Source organism: Chaetodon auriga, chromosome 19 (genome assembly GCF_051107435.1).
Source record: "Chaetodon auriga isolate fChaAug3 chromosome 19, fChaAug3.hap1, whole genome shotgun sequence".
NCBI lineage: Eukaryota > Metazoa > Chordata > Actinopteri > Chaetodontiformes > Chaetodontidae > Chaetodon > Chaetodon auriga.
This window is the reverse complement of record NC_135092.1, coordinates 10,248,805-10,270,585: the sequence shown is the minus strand read 5'-3', so window position 1 is coordinate 10,270,585 and position 21,781 is coordinate 10,248,805. Positions and strand designations below refer to the sequence as shown.

Sequence of the window (21,781 nt, the reverse complement as noted above, 5' to 3'; positions counted from 1 at the left end):
CTCGCCTGCCAGGTTTCTGTAAGACATTATTGCATGCTTGAAAAGGACATGAACACAAGCGGGAAGGCTTAAAAATGCTGTTCACTGCTGATCGTAGTTTACCTGTTTAAAAATGCAACTGGAAATGAAACTTGATGGTTTCTTCCAAATCAGGGACCACAGCTAAATTACAGTCTAAATAAATCTAGACTTCTCCACATCCAAATCGACTTTCATTTTAAGATTTATAAAATCTACTCTTCTAAAACTTATAGTTTGCACTTGGGCCCATTTCTGCTTTTCAATACTCATGAAAAGTAGCAGTCCACGCAGGCTGATGAGCCCTCTTAACTGCTCCATTGCCTCTCTACCCACCCATGGCTCTTCTCCTGCCAAATGCTGAAATAATCTACCAAACTCAGGATGGAGGAGCACCCTTTATGATTCCAGACATCCTGCCCCTTACCTTGTACCTAACCATTTTGGTGGCTGTCAAGCTGAATATACACTTGATACATGGGCTTGGCCTCAAAAGCAGGGATATCACCATTTTCAAGACCTATTTATGCATGTAATACGCTTATATTACACATAAACTGAGGCCCCTCCTAAAAACACTGCACATAATGAAACAGTTGCGCATCCTTATACCATTATGTGAAACTGCACTTTATCAGCATTGATGGCACGACACAGTCTCCTTCTTTCTTTTTCTTTCTTTCTTTCTTTCTTTCTTTTGAATATGGAAAAAATGGATCACAACTCTAACTTGGCTCTGATGTTGAAATGTGTTTGTGGGCCCATGACAAATACACACCAACATATACTGTCCAAAAACTTTTGTCTGTCCTGTTGCCTGTACCTTATTCAAAAATCTAAAATAATGATGCAATTGAAGTTTGATCAGCAGGAATGAAGAGTATACATGGTTTGGACTGCTGGACATAACTAATGACTATGACTGTTTCTCTGATTTAAACCTGAAGCTTAATTTATCAAACATTGTATGTAACACTCATTTTACTGATACTATCATAACTACCATGGGTATGTTTTTTATGCTCTTGTTTAATGCTCAGAATGCTCCTCGGGCTTCTGATAGACATTTGTAACACTGAAATAGAGCCTTAAATTAATTGATAAGTGGATTACCAGTGCAGTTCCGCGCTGCAGTGTAATAGTTAGTTCAGTTTAACATCCGCACATTCGACAGAAGAGGAACCCACTACACTGCCGAAAACACAATTTGAATACACACTTTACTCTTTTAGATTAAAACCAACAGCTGAAATAAATTAAATCATGTTAGCAGAAATAAATATTTTACACAACGGCATTTTTTAATGCGCACGCATATTGTCGTAAGTGCGGACCGGATGCACAGCTGCATTTACTTGCTTTCCAATATGGCGACCGAGGGCATGTAGAATTTAGTTTTGGGCTATAACATTACGGATTATTGTAACATTTGGATAACTCGCAAGATATTTGGTCTTCAGAAACCCAGCACCGTACCTTCATTACTCTTGTCTCCTGCAAATCAGTTGGTTTTCACGAGTAAGAAGGAGATGTATCGTCGCGGAGCAGCTAAGAAAGACCACAACAACAAACCGGTGAAGAAGGATGTGAGTGACAGTGATAAATACGCCGACCTCTTGGTGTTCGGCTATGCCTGCAAACTGTTTCCAGACGACGAAAGGGCTCTTTACCACGAACATGGAAAACATCTTATCCCATGGATGGGGGACAAGAGCATCATGATTGATAGGTCGGTTGAACAAACTTAGACCGAAACATTATGCTAACCATCTATCCTGTCCGTTAGCCTGTTTCAAAATTCAAGGGACTGCTTGGAGTTTGTCTTGCAGAAGCTTGGGAATACCTGCAGCTGACGACGAATGTATTATTTCCTGACTGCTAGCTTGTTTTTGGATGTCATGAACTGACAACAAATGATAAATGGAGTTTCTAGAATAACATGCGAAGATGCAACTCCCTGCTAGTCTTTGCTAACATTAGCTATGATGCTATATTCATTCACTTGCCAATTTACTAGGCATAGCAGCATAAGCTACTGCAGTCTAATACAATAATGATACAAATTGGGTGGGCAAAGTTTAAATATAAGGCAGTTTAAACAGCAAATAAACATTATAACCTTGAGGAAGATACGACTCATTGCAGATCTGCTGTATTTGACTGCATAGTTTGTGCTGTGTACCTCTTAACTGGCAGTGGAGTGTATGTCAGAGACATACACGAAGATGTCGAAATTTCATAACCTTTAAGACTACGTAGTTAGCTTTTAGGTGGGTATTGCATCTTGGCATGTTAGGAGAATTTCCTCTGGAAACTTTCACTCCAGGTATACATTTATGCTTAAATAAAACGGCAGCCAACATGGCGTGTGACAGAGGATGTTTCATGTTGTCTGTCCTTTTCAAACTGAGTTTTTGCAGAGATCACTTGGGCTTTTATTATGCTGTGCTGATATCCACAAGGCCAGAGCAAATTCTAACCAAGACAAAAGTTACTGCAGTTAAGGTGATTCAAAATATCACTATGTGGATTGGGACTAAGAGGAAGATTAAGGTGCTGTTTATTGCCACCTCCATGCAGCACATGTAATGAATTACTCTAACCTGAAAATAGTTATTTTTTGCTTTTGAATCGCCTCGATCTGCGGTGACCCAACTTGTGTTTCATTTGTACAGCCTTTGTATGTGTGTCTTTATCACATAACCCAATTTTTTCCCCAGCAAGGTAGGCTAAGGGGTCCTGCCAAACCCCGAATGCCAACCACAGCACCCCATTTCTTTGTCTTCATGAAGAAACTGCAACTGAGAGCGTGGCGTAGAGGGACGAACCCTGGAAAATGTCGTCCATTTGGGTTCTTACGGATAGGTATTTATGTGCTCGGGTTTGTGTGAATGTAACTTTCTTTGCAGATGTAGAAGTAATGATGAGTGTTACAGGGGGGGATTGAACCCTGTAAGGTAAGAGGCGAGTTGCTTTGTTTGTTTTCCTTTTCTTTGTTTTTTTTTCTTTTGATGTTGGGTTGTTGGTTTGTAAGACTTGTCCAGGAAGGAAGTAGCAGCGGAAAGCTCGCTAGCTATCTTAAGAGTGCTATCAACAAGTAAGCCCAAGGACTTAATGAGGGCATTATTTTCTTGTCAGTATTTTGAGAAAGCTTCACAACTTCTAGTATTTTACAAGTATACTCCCTCTTGACAGACTTAAAGAGGTAGAGCATTTTTGTTGCTGTAAATTTGGGGTTTTAGGTCCCCTCTCCCTTGGTAAGTAGGTCCATGTTGTGTACAGAGGTCTGTCGACTTCCTTCTCTCTAATCCGTTTTATCATCCAACAGATACGATGGGCGCGGTCACTTACATGACCTTTCAGAGTATGACAGCGGGTCATGGAATACATCCTACCAGCTGTCAGAGGAAGAGGACAGGATCGAGGCACTGTGCGATGAGGAGAGGTACCTGGCTCTGCACACTGACCTGCTGGAAGAGGAGGCACGGCAAGGTGGGCACGGTGCTTTCAGAGTATTTAGGGAAGACACACACATGGCACACCTTAAAGTGAATCTACCCCATCATGCTGGATGATAGTGATGTAAATATCTGCTTTCATTTCTTAAACGAGTCCCATTCTTTCTCACTTGAAGAAGGCAAACATTTAGCCAGCAGACAGTCTTTCTGGGCCCATCAATCATCAGTCATTACCATCTTTCATCGCATCATCCAATGACATGATGGAGTAATGAGCTACAGCGAAGTGTTCACCAAGTGTAAACACACTGCATGCATTTTAAACAAGATGTGAGATAAGATCATTACCCACACACATGCTGTGGCTGTGTAGTTTGTAGTACTAGAAATTCAAGGGAAGGTACATAAGAAAATGTGACATCAGGTCATCTTTTTTTTTTTTTTTTTTTTTCGAAAAAATAACAATTGCTGTTTTCTGTTTGAACATAAGCATCAAGAATGTCCCTGGTAGGACAGGCAACATATCTCTATGTTGTTTCAGTGGCATATGATAGTCAGCGTTGGTCTTTGTTGCTTCATTTCCACTGGCGTAATGTTACGACACTTAGAAATGGCAGCAGTCCAAACCCTTGTTTTTACTGTCAGATACTGATCTTTGCAAGCAGCTGTCACTTCGAGTTAATATGTTTGCGATAGTCAAGGTTGCTGTGTAAGCCATAACCAAACACAAACGGCATCAACATATCATAGCAGCATGGTCGTTGTCAAATTGAAACATTGACACTTTGATTGTTATGACCTTAATTACTGATGTCTCATTACGCTAAGTACTCGAGTTCATCAAGTCTACATCTGTGTTGTTCTGCTGCTTTAAAGTTAAAATGTTCCCTCTCCTCTCAGACAGTCAGTGGTTGAGTTAGTGTCCAGAAACTTTTTAATCTCAGCCCTGTGCCCTCTTAACACGTCTCCCACAGACCAACGCTTAGGCTAATATGACAAGCCTGTCTGTACAAACAGAAATCGCTATATATTTTAATCTAGGCTTCTGAACGAAATCTTGATTTTTCCAGGAGGATTCTTCAACAGAGTAAGCACGTTCAGCTTTCTGTCTCATTAAAAAGTACTGGCTTTGACTCTGAGCTCAGGAGCTGCCATTTCTACGGCAGTCTCTTTCTCCTGTAGGATATTTGCATCTCAGTCCTTTTCCATTATAATGAAACAGGCTGTTTTGATGACAAAGCACCCTTCTGAAAGACAGACTTAATGACTGTAATTGAATTAATAAGCCACAGTTTTAAGTGAAATATGGTGTCTTATGCCCAAACTGACGGGACAGAATGAGTCAGCTAATGATTTGTGTCACACACACACTTACACACTCACTGCCGAAGGTTCATCCCCCAGGCTGGTTTGCCCTTGAATTCGGAGGCCTGACCCCATTCACTCAGGCTATTACCCATCTGTCCACTGTAGGGACAGCAGGAAGGCATTAGAAATATTGATAGTTTTAGTGGGATTTTTGCCCTTGCTTCTTTAATAAAGATATAGTTCGCCATGAATTTCAATAGAAAGGGGTTGATGTCTAGGGCTAAGTGACCATGTATATTTGTCTCGCAGCCAGTGAGTTAGGTCTCTTTTTGTCTTTTTTATTGATCGGTGTGCTTGTATAAGGACATGCCATAATTTATAATAGAATCTCAGTCTTATGCACTCTGGAGTATTTGTGGAATAAATAACATTACTCCTTGTGTATAATAACCATCATGAGTTATTATTATTACAGAGTATTATTGTAAATGGCAATAAAATACCTGGATTTTGGTCTCAGTAGCAAAGTGGCTTACTTTAGGATGTATAAACACATTTTCTACAGAGACTGTGCTTTGTCAATTGTCGAGTTCTCAAAGGCATCAGTTTGTAATATTGTCCAAACTCAAGCAGCTAGGGGTGGGCGGTGTGGTCAAAATATCTAAGTAATAACGTGACCTTGCGAGGGAGCTGCATAACGTCGCCCGCCCCGAATGTATAACATCTAACCCTAACACACCAAAGCTGTTTTCTCATATGAAAGCAATATACAGGCATGCAGAAAAAAGGACGAAGCAGCTGCACTCCGTGTCATCAACACGCCTACTGACTCGCTGAGTAGCAGGGAAGCAGCACATACACTGAATGACAGTGTGTAATTATGGATTAAGGGTAGAAACCAAATTTAATGGTGGACACATGTCTACAATCGCCCAGTATAGACCATCATACTGTTTTCCAGCGCTGCATCGAAATAGATTATAGTGCTTAGTTTGTGCGGTCTGGTTTAAAATGATCCATAATATTGTAATGTAGTCAGTTTTTTCTCCATCGTGTGTCTTATTGTTTTCCACAGAGGAGGAGTACAAGCGTCTGAGTGAGGCTCTGGCTGATGAAGGCTCCTACAATGCAGTGGCCTTCAAATACAGTGCTGACTACTATGACCCCTCTCAGCCCACAGAGGAGGAGGATGCTAACAAGGAAACAGGTGAGAACTCACGTCACTGACAGACTTGTTCAGGGAGTCACATATTTAGTCAAATAGCCAAATAGTGTGCGTTTAATTATATCATTGATGTATTGTTTTAAAATCAGGATGCATCTTTGATGAACCTCTTGTGTCTTTTACATGATTGTGGTGGGAACTGTGTAAGTTTTTAGCTGGTTGACTGAATTTTTTCGACTGCTGCAGTCTGCTGTGAGGAGCACAGCAGCTCTGTCTAATCCATTTCTTCTTTATTTTAACTATTCTAATCCATGCAACCATCTGCAGATACACAGCCTCCACAGGGTTGCTGAAGTTGAATTTCTGCCCACAGAGCACACAATAAACGTTTCAAACATATTTTAAATTTAATTTAATTCAGTATTACACAGTTATTTGTAACAGCTCTGTATGTGAGGCCGCGTGGTTGGAGCATAAAACAAGATTTTCAAATTATAGCCAAGGGTGGAAGCAGGGTAAGAAATTAGCACCGTTATGAAAGTGGTTGGTAGATTTCAACCATAAAATAATGATTTAGTCTTGAGTGACCAGTGAATTTGAACATTTGTCTTGTCAGTGGCTGTTTTAAAACATCAACCTCCCCCTCTGTGTAGAACAAGGTTTGACATTTAAACTGTTCATCACCTGTGAACACCAGCAACAACTTTGGTTGTCGTCCATCTGTATCTAACATCTCACACACACACATGCATGTACACACACATACACACACTTTAAATAACTTTAAATATTTGATGTAGAGATGGAAGCACTTTGTCCCAGCCATTGGCCCAACAGTTAAGCAGACTAGATGCCTCTCTGGGGAGATTGTAGGGCCGAGTCCAGAATATGAATACGTCTGCCAAACCTCCAGAAGAATTTGTCTTTTGGGAATAAGTCAGTCAGGGTCATGTTACACTGTCCATTAACATTTTGAGCTGATTTCAACTGAATCCCTGCTGCAGTTTTCGGTTTTTCTTTGTTGTCTGGTTTTTCCCTTCCCACTGTTAATGTCTTTGACATTATCACAAATGCAAAATCCTGAAAAAGTCCCTCATCACAATGCAAATTTATACCCTCAAAGAGAGTGAATTTGGGCTGATAGATACAGAGACACAGAATCACAATATTAATATAGTCACTGTCATTATTATTAGCTCCTGAGGGAAAGCCAAATAAGCCAAAAGGTTAATTGCAGGATAATTAATTATCTATTGCCTGTGTAAACATGACAAATCGAGGTGTTGTTGTTAACCCTCCTGTCAAACCCACACTCATTGTTACCCAGTCATTTTCACATTCCACCCATTAATTTTCCACCCTGTCAAAATAAGGCAATTGATTTCAATGTACAGTATACCTAGTAGCTGAATTTATTTAAATTTACCCATTTCACCATTACTGAAATACCTGAATTCCACACATCTCAATCTACTGGCTGTCTTATTCAGCTTTGTCAGCAGACTACCTTCTTGTCTCCCCGTATGGATTTGCTGAGTCAATGTGTGGCTATAGCTTTGAATAGAGAAAGTTTCTTTCTTGATCTTCGGATAAATGGGCCGGCTATTAAAAAAAGAGCAATTACATCTATTTCCATGTGTGATAACCATTGAGTTTTACATAATATGCCACTTTGGAATCAGCAGCATTATCCAAATATAAGCTAGTCAACCATGATAATGATCCTGTCATATAACAGAAGTAATGAATAAGAGCATGTCTTCTTTCAAACTAGGGCCATTGTTTGGAAGGATATCAAGTCATCACTAAATTGGAGTTGAGACCAGACTTAAGATGGTGTGAACACATGGACACTGTGGCTTTCAGGCTTTATCAAAAGCTGTTTTCAGAACTGTACCCATGGCACACCTTGCATGACAAACCAAGTGCCAAGAGAAATCTGCAGTAATGGCAGGAAGACTGTTTTTTTTCCAATAGACGGATAAATTAAGTGGCTTGGCTCTGCAAACTCCCAACAGCAAAACATTAAAAATGTTAGTGTAGTTTCCTGACCTGTACATTTCTATTAATTGCAGATGAAGGTAAAGGATAGAGGATGAGGAGTGCCTTTTTTGTATGATATGCAGTGACATGCAAAAGTCTTCGTACTCTTGGTCAAGATGTCTGTAACTGTGAATAACTAAAAGAGTAAACGATGACCTGATTTCCAAGGCAGGCAAGATTACTTTTTTATTTCCATCTTTTACAGTTTTAAAATAGCAAAAATGGCCAGAAACAAAAGTTTGAGCACAGTGCGTAGTCAGTACTTAGTAACACCCCCTTTGGCAGCTATCACAGCTTGTGAAGGCTTTTTGTAGGCAGCTAAGAGTCTTTCAGTTCTAGTTCGGGGGATTTTCTTCCATTTTTCCTTTCAAAAGGCTTCTAGTTGTGTGAGATTCGTGGGCCGTCTTGCATGCGCTGCTCTTTTGAGGTGTATCCATAGATTTTCGATGATGTTTAGTTTGAGGGCTTTCAGGGTCACTGCAGAACCTTCAGCGTGGTCCTCTTGAGGTCATCCATTGTGGATTCTGAGGTGTGTTTAGGATCATTATCCTGTTGCAGCTTTTTTCTTTTTTTTACAGACAGTGTGATGTTATCTCCCAGAATTTGCTGGTATTCAATTGAATCCATTTTTCCCTCTACCAATTAAACGTTCCCCGTGCCACTGGCTGCAACGCAAGGCCAAAGCATGATCGATGCACCTTCCGGTTAACAGTTGGAGTGCTCTTTTCTTGAAATTCTGCTGCATTTTTCTCCAAACATACCTTTGCCCACTGTGGCCATAAAGTTCTATTTTAACTTCATCAGTCCACAGGACTTGTTTCCAAAATGCGTCAGGCTTTTTTAGATGTTCTTTTACAAACTTCTGACACTGAATTATGTGGTAAATGTGCAGGAAAATTCTCCGCGGATGACTCTTCCATGAAGGTTGTATTTGTGCAGGTGGTGCTGCACAGTAGATCAGTGCACCACCTTTCCAGAGTCTGTTAAATTTTTTGCAGTCACACGGGGGTTTGACTTGCCTTTCTAGCAATCCTGAGCAGCACTGTGTGAAAGTTTTCTTGGTCTCCCAGACCTCAGCCTGACCTCCACTATTTCTGTTAAGTGCCATTTCTTGCATCTTCATTACAAATTGAGGAAACCTCCCCATCAAAATGCTTTGCTATCTTCTTCTAGCCTTCTCCAGCTTTGTGGGCATCAATTATTTTAATTGTCAGAGTGCTAGGCAGCTGCTCAGAGGAGCCTCCGGCTGCTGATTGTTGGGACAAGGTTTGAGGAGTCACACTGTTTATAAAGTTTGCATCCCCTGGCCTTCCCTAAAGATGATGAAGCCATAACACCATTAAGCTAATTAAGGTCTGAGACCTCTGTAAAAGTTATGAGATCTCAATTCCCAAACCTTTGTATAGTCCCCCTTTCCTTTTATTCACTCTGAAATTGAAATTGAGAATGTTCATCTTTAATTTTATGACTTTTTGATGTTAGTCCATCTTCTACTCATTTAACTATTCACAGTGACATAAATTTGGATGGGGAGTGGCCAAACTTTTTCATCTAACTCTATTTGTATAATGGATGGAATGATGGAGGGCATGTGATTTACCTGCTCACTAAATGTTCTCAGAACTCAAAATTAGTCTCAAATTCCTACTCAGCGAGGTATCTATCCAGCGGGGTGTATTTGCTTTTTGTTACAAATGACAAACAAGAGTTAGTCTCATTCTTTTTATCCCAATATCTCTGCACATGCATAGAAGAGGCAGAGCCTGAGGAGAGTGAGGAACCGTTCGTCGCTCCCCCAGGGCTCGCTATCCCTCCTGACGTGGAACTGGTGAGTATTAAATATCCAGCTGGTTATATAAACACAGCATATGTACTGTGGGTTGGCACAATAACATGAATAAAACGATGATCTATCTATCTATCCATCTATCTATCTACATTTTTATGTAAAATAATTTAGTAATATGGACGTTAAACCATCAACTAGAACTGAACTAATTGAAACATTATTAAAATCACAGCACGGCCAAATGCATCATCCATATTGCTGCATTTTCTCTGTGGACCAACTAATTGATAAGTCGAATGATCATTTCAGCTTCAGTAGAAATACGTCAAACCATAGAGTGGTTGATCGTAAAGGGTTTCCACCAGAAATTGTTTAGCACAGCTGGTAAGCCACCCAAATCCTGACACATCCAGGATCACATCACATTGACAGAACATCCAATAATAACATGCAAGAAGTGATAGACTGAAAAATTCAATAAGTGCTGTTCTTCCCTCAGGACCAGGCCAGTCCACAACCACAACTCTCAACGACCCCCTTCAGCTCCCCCTCTCTTGAGCAGGAATAGAAAGACAGGCTTTACTGTTGCCATGGGCTGTTTATATTCAGTATATATCATGCTGGGTATACAACAGCAAAAACACCCTTGTGCATTCATACGGAGCACAGCATAGCTGTGGTACATTACATGCATATGATATTAGTGTGTACTCCCTAGATTTTGAAGGAATATTCTTCTCTCTGAATACATTTCAGTGTCGTGTCTTTGTCATTATTACTTTTTATGGCCATTCTTATTGGATTTTTCATTTTCTTTGACAGAAAATGAGAGGCAGCATGGGGAGAGAGTGACTTGAATGACTTGAGGGAATAACTTTGCCTCAAAGGTCTTTGACCAGAATCTTACCTGAACTCTGTGATGCATGTCAGACTGTTAACTTACCAGAATACAGCGCAGATCATTGACGCTTATTATTGATATATATATATTTTTTATTAAACTAGGATTACTGTAATGACATTTGCCTTTAATATCTTGACTGTGACAATGGTCTCTTGTTTTCTGTGCTTACATGAGAGAACAAATGGCTGTTAACTGTGTGTTATACTTTCAGGATGTTGGCATGCTTTATGACTCTTAGTTATGTTTTGCTTCAGGGTCATTGGCCTGGCAACGCTGTTGGTATGACTGAGGATGCTTTCCTTGTGTGTCATAAACATCTATCAAGGGTTACACGTCCCCTTTTTACCTAATGGATAAGAGCTTAAATGGGAGTGCAAAAAGCCCTTGTATGTCAGGAAGTCCTTGACAGCTTAGAACACAATAATGGTTTTTTAGGGTTGGCCACTTGCATCTTTTTGGCTGGTGACTTGAAAGGTAATATTTATTATGACTCTCGTCTTGATGAGATATGTGGGTTCTTTTGAAGATTGCGGCACTTCTCTGTACTCTCCAGGTAATGACAGTGATTAATCATTGAAAGCACACAAGGGGAACAATAATGAATGAATAATGGACCATTTCTTGTTCCACTGATTTCCACCCCATGTGTATTTTAAGAATTAATGTCATCACAATGAACATAAGAGTGCCAGGCATGAGAATGCTTCAGAGACAAAATGACTTGTGTCCTTGGTATGAGGGATCTCACTCTTGTCTGTGGCACTGATGCTTATTTTTTCACTATTTTGGCTTGAACTTCAAGAGTGTTTCTACAAGAAATAATTCCATTTTTTCACTTTTTTGTAGCCGGCGACCGTCAAGACCCATAACATCATCGAGAGGACAGCCAACTTTGTGTGTCAGCAGGGGGCTCAGTTTGAGATAGTCCTGAAAGCTAAGCAGGCTGGTAACTCCCAGTTTGACTTTCTTCGTTTTGACCATTACTTGAACCCCTATTACAAACACATCCTGCGGGCCATGAAGGAAGGTCGATACAACCTTGTCTCCTCCACCAAGCAAGAGCAGTCACAGGGTGAGTTGCAGAAAGCAGTCAATCTGTGGGGTTAATGTCCTCGCACGGACATTAAATTTGCACTGTACTGTGATCAATGCAGACATATCACAGCTGCAACCAATGAGCAATCAGACAGGATGGAAGAAGTTTGGAAGAAACATTGAAATTCTGAAATGATTATAATGTTAAACATTTGCTCATACATATATTCAGTACTTTTTCTTTTGTTTGGCTTTCTTCTTCTAGACTCCCAGTCTGATTCAGATGAGGATGGGGACGGCAGTTACCTCCACCCCAGCCTGTTTGCCCCCAAAAAATGCTCACGCCTGGAGGAGCTGGTGAAGGTAATGTAAATAGAGTGTAGGCCACCCAGTGTGCAGCTTTACCTGTTTGATGCAGTTTGCTCCTTTACTTTGCGACGCTGTCCTTTGAAAAAGACTTTTGTAGCTGAAGAAGAGGTAGAATGACTTTCATTGGACAGTGAGTGACCATGTGCTGCTTATCTAAAGGAGTCAAACTGAAAAAGGCTTTATTACATCCTTGATTATGATGTAGTGAAAATATGCTGCATTTAAACCCTGTTAGCACTGCCCTTGTCTGCTATCACACTCTAATAGCTGTATTCTGTTTGTGTTTTTTGGGGGGGCTTTTTGGCCTTTATGATAGAGACAGCTGAAGGTGCGATAGGAAGGGAGGCAGAGAGAGAGGGGACAACATGCAATGAGCCGCAGGTGGGAGTCAAACCTGCGGCCACTGCAGAGGACTGACAGCCTCAATACATGGGGTGCACACCCTACCAACTGAGCTATAGGGGTGCCCCCAGCCATTAGTCTTTGACAGGGCAGCAAGAATGGAGGCATGTCTCTTTAAAGAAACATAATGAGCTCCTATTAGTAACAACCTGCCTGACAGTTGCCTCCCATAAAGAGAGATTTCCTTTTCAAATCTGCTACTCAACATTTCTACTAATGATTCATATTTCATATTTTATGGGGTTAACTCTTAAATTCTGTATATGGACATTAATGTATAAGGTTGCTGGCAGGGCAGTGCTTAAATATTGCATTTCATGGTTTCTGACTTCAGAGAGCTTGGAGTATTTGCTGCATGTATTATACTGTTACTGTAAAAATGGTTGTATCTCCTGTAATTGTATATGATCTCAATGGCTTAAGTGTTCCTTTAAAAAAAAAAAAAAAAAAAAGACATAATGGTATGATAGATTTACCAAACTGGCCTTTTCTTCCACAGCCCCTAAAAGTAATGGACCCAGACCATCCTCTGGCAGCACTTGTGCGAAAAGCCAAAGAGGAAAGAAATGGCACTGCAGCAATGGCAGCCACAACAGAGGATGTGTCAGACCCAGCTGCATCCAACCCACCAGCGCAGTACGCTACTGACCGTGAGCAGAGATTTCTTTTTTCTTCTGAGAACAAAAGACAACACATCTGAAATTATATAGACTCTTACGGTGCCCATCACACCTTCGGTCTGCTCTTCTTTATTTTTCCATTTCCTTCTGATTTTCTCTCAGCCACGTAGGGTTGCTCTTTGTTTGTCCACCACTGAGCAGAGAAATGCTTTCATTTGTAAAAATATATATATATAAAGTCTCCCTTTCCAACTGTGCAGTTATTAAAGCTGCATTTTTTTCTGAAATTACTGTTGACTGCAGAAAAACTGCTGTTTGACCTCCATTTGGACCATTTTGTGCTTATAGAGTTCTGCCACTGTTAGCTGTTCAGTCCTCTCCCCAGTCTGTCATGCTGACTATAGTCTATAATTGATGTGGGGGCATTTTCAACACATTTCCACAAAGTAATATTGAGCTTCAAGGTGTCATGGGGCACACCAGTCAGTGACCTGACATGATGCAGCTCTCAGGTCCTCCCTGTTGTACGCTTGGGTGCTGAGTGAGGGCAGACTCTGTGTCCTTGGAGTGTGCAAAATTTAGACAAAAAACTCGTTAAATTGCATTATTTTGAGCTAATTTCACACAAATCACATGAATGTGACAAACAGGTTGATGCAACGCCTTGATCATTCCCTTACATTCAGTATATAGCGCTCAAATAAAATGTCATCCGAGCTGTCATTTTTAGAATGAAAGAAATAAAGCAAGAGCTCTTCCATTAGACTTCAGAGAATGCCTTCTGTACATACTGTATATAGGGCCACGTCCATACACGATGAGTCACATCCAGCCCCACACAGACACTTAAGTCTTTTTTCCATGTGTGAGTTCATCCTCCCCTGAAACTGTTGCTTAAAAAAACCCATGGTCATTGGCCTCTGCTGACCTCTGAGTGTTCGCTTGTCCATTACTGCAATTTATTCACCCCTGAGACAGAGCGATGATCTTTGCTGCAGAACTAGGCCTGTTGATGTTCGGAAATTGGTTGTGGGTGACCTAGCTGCTTAATGCCGTTGATATGCATTCATGCTCAGAACGAGGAGTGTTGATGTGCCCATGCATGTATATAGCTGTGCATGCATTTTTGTTTTGCCACTTATGATGTTAATACAGCGCATGGAAAATACATCGCTTCATTACCTCTTCGGATTGCCTCCCTGTAGCGTATGCAATGAGCATGCTAAAGACCCGACAGTAAGAGCAGCTCCATCGGACCATTTATCTGACCAACCATTCAACTAAATTTCCCCTTTGTCCTTCCACTTGCACGTCTTATGTCTTTATCTCAGCTGTAACACATGTCATGTTTGTAAATGAAAGCTCCTGCTATGGTTTTCCATTTTCCTGACTAGATAAAATTGGATGTGTTATTAAAGGCAACCAGGTCAGTGACTAATGTGTTAATATCACACTGTCTCCACTTTGACACTGACCATTTATTGTTGTCGCTGTCCCTGTATCACCCCCCCATCACCTCCCCACCTTCTTCTCGTCTCTTTTCAATAAATGGTCTTTGCAGTACAATCCCACTGATAAGGGAGATGGCCCTTTTTCCACAGGCGTCACATGTTGATTTATGTTCTGTCTTCTCATTTAAATTAATTGCTGAATGAAGGAATGCAACATGAAAGCATAGCTTTATGGTCTTTATATTTAGGATAAAATGAAACAAACTGTGGATGTGGGATCAACTTTTGGGAAAGTTGCTGCAGTCGTGAAGAGCTATATCTTTGTCCATTTCTTCTGCCTTGAAAATGTAATGTCAACACAGCGACTGAGCACAAATGTGGTATTTTTGTTATTTATGGGCTTCCTAAATAAGCCTGGTTTTGACAGTTTTCATTTCCAGTGGCAGATGACTTTGTCCTGACCTGCTGACGTGCTTCACCAAGGTTGAAATGGAACGATTGCCATCACAAGACTGAAATGAATTAGTAAATCATCCTTTGACTGTTACGACTGCACCATAATTTCACATAAAATTAAAACAGTTGTTTCTCTATATTTGACACTGTGGCCTTTAAGGCCACCATAGAGATGTATCAAAAACGACAGTCTCAACAGAAACTGAACATTATGATCCTCTCAGAGCTGTTGTTTATTACTTGACTGTGGAAATGGATGGCGTGATATTTTGCAGTATGTGTCCACATGGAGTAGCAGTAAATGTAATTATTTCCACCTCATTTCTTTACAGCAAATGCAGCAGCGATGTACTACGGGTACTATATGCTTCCTGATGGAACGTTCTGCTTGGCCCCACCTCCCCCGGGGATAGATACCAGCACCTACTACAACAATATGCCTTCAGCTGTCATGGCTACCCCTACATCTTCTGGGGCTTTGCCTAATCTAGGAACTACACCGTCCCCTTCTGAAACTACCGCTATGGCACCACCAGCTACAGCCACCTCTCAGGTCACCAGCTCTGCTGCTCCTGCTGTTGTACCAGAAACCAGGTAGGGAGTAATGGACATTTTTTGTGTTTTTGGTATGTCCAGTACTATGACAGTATGCCTAAATATCTTTAATTTTGCCCAGTTTGAAACCAGAAGCTCAAGTTTCCACACAAGCGCCACCAGCCATCATCCCCCCACCACCTGACATCCAGCCAGTCATAGACAAGCTGGCCGAGTACGTCGCAAGGAACGGTCTTAAGTTCGAGGCCAGTGTCCGTGCCAAGAATGATCCACGGTAAGTGTTCTTACCAGAAATAAATCTGTTGCCCCGGTCAGGTCTTGGTTTTAGGAACTCTTATCAGTAACTTTCCCCTCAGATACTGCAGAACCTCTTCATCATCCTCTGGCTCATCTTTTATGAGTGTTTCTCCTCTCATCTTATCCACTATGTGTTCTTCCCTCTGTCTACTGTAGGTTTGACTTTCTGCAGTCTTGGCATCAGTACAACACCTATTACGAGTTTAAGAAGAATTACTTCATGCAGAAGGAAGGAAGATGCTTGCAAGAGGTATTATAAGCTTTATATGTATTCATGTGTGTGTGGGCCTGTGTGTGTGTGCGCGTGTGTGGGCATGCAGTCTGCATTTCCACGCAGTACAACTGCCATGAAATTTCCTCTGGGTACTTATGGCTCCCAGTTATTGAATTCAAAAGGTTATGGTGACCGTAGTGCTACAGTGTTATCACAGCTTATATAAAGCCCCAAAACTTTGCCAAGTGGTACAAGAGTAACAACCTTGCTGTCGTGCACAGTGGAGGAGTTTCACAGAGCACGTAAAGTAGATTTTCAAAAAGAAAGGTCAGTGCAATCAGGCTTGTATCAGTCAAGACAAATAATAATGACAATAATAAGACAAAACATAATAATGACAATAACAGTTCTGCCATTACACCCACAGAACAAAGATTACATTTAGACTTGATGAAATTGAATAACGGCACGCTCTGTGTGCACAATGCCACCTGCAGAAAATCAACAGTCATTTGTGACTCCAGTTCGTGCTGGGCCGGGAACGAACTTAACAAGATTAAAAATGTACACAATAGAAGTCAGCCAAACCCTTCGACAAAAATCTTAATTCCTATATAATCATGCTCAGTCTCTGCAGCGTTAATGCTTCACCCCGACAAGTGACCTTCAGACCAAGAGAATCACTGGTCTCCTCATTTGTCATCCACACTGTTCTCACACACCTGTATGAAATTCTGTTTAGCAGCATTTGCAGCCAGAGTTAAGACACTGGAAAAGGTTGTCTAAGCGTTCACTGCACTTACAGTCAAGCTTGAAATTAGCTGCTTTCTGTCGCTGATAAGCCAGGAGCTGCCATGCTAAAATTAGAGGTATCCTGATCCAAAATATTGAAATGAGGGATGAGAGTGACGCAGAGAACAAGGAAGAGATAAACTGGCAGAGTACTGTCAAAAGGTGGATCCAGCCCTCTTGAATGGGCACTCGAGCAGTACACTCAAACCCCCCCCGCCCCCGGCCCAACCTGTCACCCAGCCTCCACTTTGAAGATTTTTAAGGCTTAAAATTCAACCAGAGGCAATTCCAGTTGTCTCCCTTGTTTCAGGGAACTTTCAATATCTTGAAAAAAGGCACGCTGCTGCATCACTGTCAAATCCTAATTCTTAAAATACATGAACGCCTCCCCGTTTTCAGACTCTTCACTCGTTGTTGTTTCTCTTGTCCAGCCTTGCCAGTGCTGTAAGGCTTCTGTACCTGCTCTCTATCACTGTCTGCACACCCGCATCAGAACTGAAATCCAATCACGGTGTTTCAGGATCTTAATGAGGCATCCCACCCAATTAGCCTATGAGCCAGCAGGCACGGAGCGCTCTCACCGCCTCCTCTGGCTGGCCTCGCTGCCCAGTGACACGTGCCTTTTATGCTGCATGGTGTATTGGTGAACCAGTGGCTGTTGCTAAGAAATTAAAAGCAAGGACAGATTGTTTGTTGTTGTATCCAAGCGGCTGCATTCTGCTTAGACATTTATTTTGTATATACCATGAAGAAAAATAGTTTTGTTCATTTACAGTCTTGCAAATTTTATGATAGAGACTCACACATGCTATGCTTATAGTGATGCATAGTGCACAAGATGGCCAACTTCTTGAACTATGTATCTCTTTGAAATACTTGAAACAGTTGAGGAAAAAAAATCCTGTGATTCGGATCCGCTCCAAAACTTAATGGGTTCTTCCTTGACCCATGCTACACCCTTCAATCACGTTAAAATTGGGCCTGTATTTTTTCCGTAATCCTGCTAACAAACAGACAAACTGAACCAAAAACAGAACCTACTTGGTAGAGGAAATTACATATTGGAAGACTCCTCCAGCATGAGTAATGCTGAACGACCCACATCTTTTCTACTTGCTGCGAAGAGTAAATACACCATTTTAACAGTTCATTTACTGAGGGCAAATTCCACCTTTTTTTAACAAGAACCTGCCAGATTGTGTGTCTCAGCTTGAGTGTTTTTCAAGTCTCATAGCTGAGCTTTGGTGTTCAGTCATCTGTTATAGTCACAGAGTGTTTATAAGTTCACAGGAGCCCCGTCAAGCCATCGTTCCTCTCACACCAGATGTGATTTGAACAGTGAGATAGCCCGGTAGGTAGATAGATGGATGCTTCAAACACGTGCACATGTACAGCCATGCATATGTACATATATTCAAGGGTTGTTGAGTCCGCTGTATCAGAGAGAAAGGAGAATGCGAGCAGCGAGTGGGAAAGTTTTGTAAGGAGCCGTTTGTCTTCTGACGAATCAAATCAATTAGCTTGTCAGAGTGCAGAGGAGTGTGGCCCGTTATGACACAGCACAGGCTGCTCCAACAAGCAGCTGCTTGGCTTTTCTATCAAGAGACCTGTCTTGTGTTTGTGATTGGTGCTGTGGGTAATGGGATGCAGATATCGCTGCTCTCCGTCGGTGCCATTATTTATAGTTTCACAGTAAATGAAAAAAGAGCGAGAGAGGGCTAAAATCAGTCAAAGCAGACAGCAGCAGGATGTGGGGCTGCTGTTGCTTTGTGTATGTGTCAGTAACATCTATAAAATCTTCCAAATGTGGCACTTTGGGAGCGGATGAATAAAACTGTTATCTCAAATGGGAACATTTTGTAAAAAGTCCAAATCATGAAAAGATGTCTGCCTCCTGTTTGGACGGCTCTCGCTCAGGTTTAATGGTTTAACGTTATACTTCACCCAAATGTGCAGTTATAAATATAAAACACATTCTTTTAACGCTTAGAATCATGCTTTCAATCTATTCTGGCATCGAATAGAGAAGTCCTTGTTCTTTGAACACCTTGACATTTAAAAAAAACATAAAACACCAGTTGTTTTGGTAGCATTCAGCAGCATCCACGTGGCTTTGACAATGCCTTTCTGGCTAAGATGCAAATGAAAGCCACAGAAAAGGATTGTATTTTATCAAAACTAAATAATTTTTATGTGAGGTCAAATCCGTTGAGTCCATTTAACACAGACTGCAATGCTCTAGTTTTGAATGGACCTAATTTGCTGTAATCTTTTCTTATGCACTAAATTGATTACATTTTTATGGAAAAAAGAATCGAACAGTGACAGTGTTAAATGTTGAATTTATGGATTTACCTGGTAGTTAACATGCTGTGGGAATAACGTAAACAGATCAGTGAGATGGAACAAAGCAGAAATCCCCAAAAATTCAGTTGTGGTGGGGTCAAATGCAGGTTCCTGTTCAGAGTAGAGAATTGAGACCTGCTTGTGTCTGAGTGTTGCAGCAGCACACAAATCAAGGTGTCTTAGAATTCAAAAGGCTACACTAAAGATGTGTATGTGAGCACAATCATCCTCCAACCGAGGTCTTCTCAGAATGGTGAGTTTCGTTTGGCTTTTTGTCCTGTGAGCTTTGATTTTTTTTTTTTTTTTTTAGTTTTTTAGGAGTTAAACTCTCTGGGGCCTCAGTAAAGTGCTTTCACTGTTGAAAGCACCGTTCAATTACAGCTGAATAGTAGGACGCTGCCTTTGATGCATTCTTCAAACATGGTAAAGTGTACCTCATGAGGTTAGCCCCAACCCCACACCCCCCTTGTGGCACTGGCTTCATCACCACTTTTCCCTTTCATTCCATCTGTAGTTTATATTTGGGAAAGCGGCTAAGAGCACTTGGTCCACAGGTATGACGGCAAAGGGGTTCTAGTTATCTGGCCTGTGCACATAAGCCAGCTATAAGGTGCAGGTATTTTTGTGCTGTGAGGAGCCATAAGGAATGATAGAAGAGAGTGATATAAAGGTGTTTAAAGCTATTTAAGCTACTAATTATTACTGCCAGGAAGATAAATAGCAAAGAAAGGAGAGGAGTGTTAAAAAGTAAATGCCAATAACGAAATGAATGAATTGACTCTTGCAGCACCTGTTAAAAATGGGTGTTGTTGATATTAAGATACCATAGCATCATTACGCTACTGCATCGACAAGGCTCTTGTTTGAGCTTTTTAAAGCTTTTCAAGGAAAAATAGTCACCTTTTTTAAATAAGACACAGGCTGGTTTAAATGAATGTTCACATAGATTTTATGTCCCGTGCACCCAGAATTTATGTTCCCTGCTGCAAAGAGACAATGCTCATCACACACCAAAGAAAGTCCTTTTTTGCAATGAGTTCAGTTAGAAAAACAGGGGGAAAATACAAAGTAGCTGCTGATTATACATCACCGAAGTAATTTGCTTGAAAAAATTATTTATTTCCATAGTGTTTCATGCGAAAATCATGACCTGTGTGGATAACACTAGAAAGTCACAGTACTTATTGCGGTCAAACAGAGAGTTTGATTTGCTTTCAACCCAACAAGCAGTTCTCTCTTCTTGGTGTTCCAGACCAACTTGACCTCCACTGTTCCTTAACTGCCGTTTCTTAATTACGTTACAAACTGAAGGAACGGCTACCTAAAAATGCTTTCTTATCTTCTTTTCGTCTTCTCCTGCTCTGTGGGCATCAATTATTTTAATTTTCAGAGTGCTGGGCAGCTGCATGGAGGAGCCCTTGACTGCTCATTGTTGGGGCAAGGTTCGAGGAGCTACACTATTTCTAAAGCTTTGAAATTTGCATCACCTGGCTTTTCCTAACGATGATTGTGATCAAGCCATAGCCGTATCAAGCTAATTAAGCTCTGAGTCCTTGGTAAAAGTTATTGGAGAGCTCAAGTCTCTTGGGGTGCACAAACCTTTGCTGACATTCACTTTTCCTGCCACCTTGAGGGCTATACCGGCAGCCCCCTGCAGTGCTTTCAAGTGTACGACCCAGGTAATTGACTGATGTTCAAACGCCATTCCCCATAAAATGTATTTTGAAAATCCAGAGAGCCACACACAAAGAGACCTGTCAGTCATGTGTTCCACAGCCAACCTGAAATGCACATGAAGAGAGGTAAAAATGTGGACTTGTCTTGAAAGACTGCTACTGTGGACAAGTTAATATTTCCCATTGTCAGCTTTTTTTTCTTAATTTCTATTACTGTGCGGTGACTGCAGTTCAATGTAAAATCTCTAAAAGTACTGAAGGATATCCATTAGGCCACAGCCAGAAGCCTCTGTCCTCCACAGCAACATTTACTGTAGCACAGTAGGGAGGCGTCTTCAAAGGTATAAGCCTTCGCCATGGATGGAACTCTGCAGAGGAGTAACTCCAGTTAGAAATGCAATTGTTGTAGTTTGATTGGAAACCAATGGTGTTATTATAGAGTGAAGAAGCACTCACAGCATGGAGGTGTTTTTATATGTCAGAATGAAGGAGAGCAGGTTTCCATGCAATCTTGTTTTCAGCAATGGCCCCTGTCAAAATCCTGCAGGGTTACCCACAACATGGTGTTTATACGTATATATATATATAAGATGGTATATAGAAATTGTGTGGCCTTTACAACTTGATACCAGTTTACTTTGAAATAGTGCTCATTGGAAGTAGGAAATTGACTCAGATAAGTTCACTGTCTATATTCTCTCTCTCTCTTTTTCTGCCTTCATCCAGACTGAGACTGTCGACGATCTCCAATCAGACGCGTCAGCCAAAGATTCCAAGCTGACAAAAGGTAGGACACGAACTCAAGAAAAAAAAAATACACACAACATTGTTTTACTGCCTCTTCTTCCTCTTCTTTAGCGCCTTTGATCTGTAAATCAGATGT

At 41.1% G+C, this 21,781-nt stretch overlaps 1 protein-coding gene across 2 annotated transcripts in view; it reads left to right on the top strand.

Annotated features, from left to right (window-relative positions):
- The first annotated feature begins 1,371 nt into the window (after positions 1-1,371).
- Positions 1,372-21,781, top strand: part of sfswap (splicing factor SWAP) — a 43,405-nt gene continuing 22,995 nt past the window's right edge. Inside the window, exons 1-11 of one of the 2 annotated variants that reach the window (XM_076757848.1) lie at positions 1,372-1,747; positions 3,347-3,510; positions 5,860-5,991; positions 9,744-9,820; positions 11,532-11,757; positions 11,986-12,083; positions 12,991-13,141; positions 15,351-15,612; positions 15,695-15,847; positions 16,027-16,120; positions 21,625-21,685. In XM_076757848.1, coding sequence (XP_076613963.1) covers positions 1,548-1,747; positions 3,347-3,510; positions 5,860-5,991; positions 9,744-9,820; positions 11,532-11,757; positions 11,986-12,083; positions 12,991-13,141; positions 15,351-15,612; positions 15,695-15,847; positions 16,027-16,120; positions 21,625-21,685 — 1,618 coding nt within the window. In that variant the 5' untranslated portion in view covers positions 1,372-1,547. Of the gene's footprint in view, positions 1,748-2,712; positions 2,884-3,346; positions 3,511-5,859; positions 5,992-9,743; positions 9,821-11,531; positions 11,758-11,985; positions 12,084-12,990; positions 13,142-15,350; positions 15,613-15,694; positions 15,848-16,026; positions 16,121-21,624; positions 21,686-21,781 lie in introns of those variants that run through there. The other variant, XM_076757849.1, reaches the window with a different exon arrangement.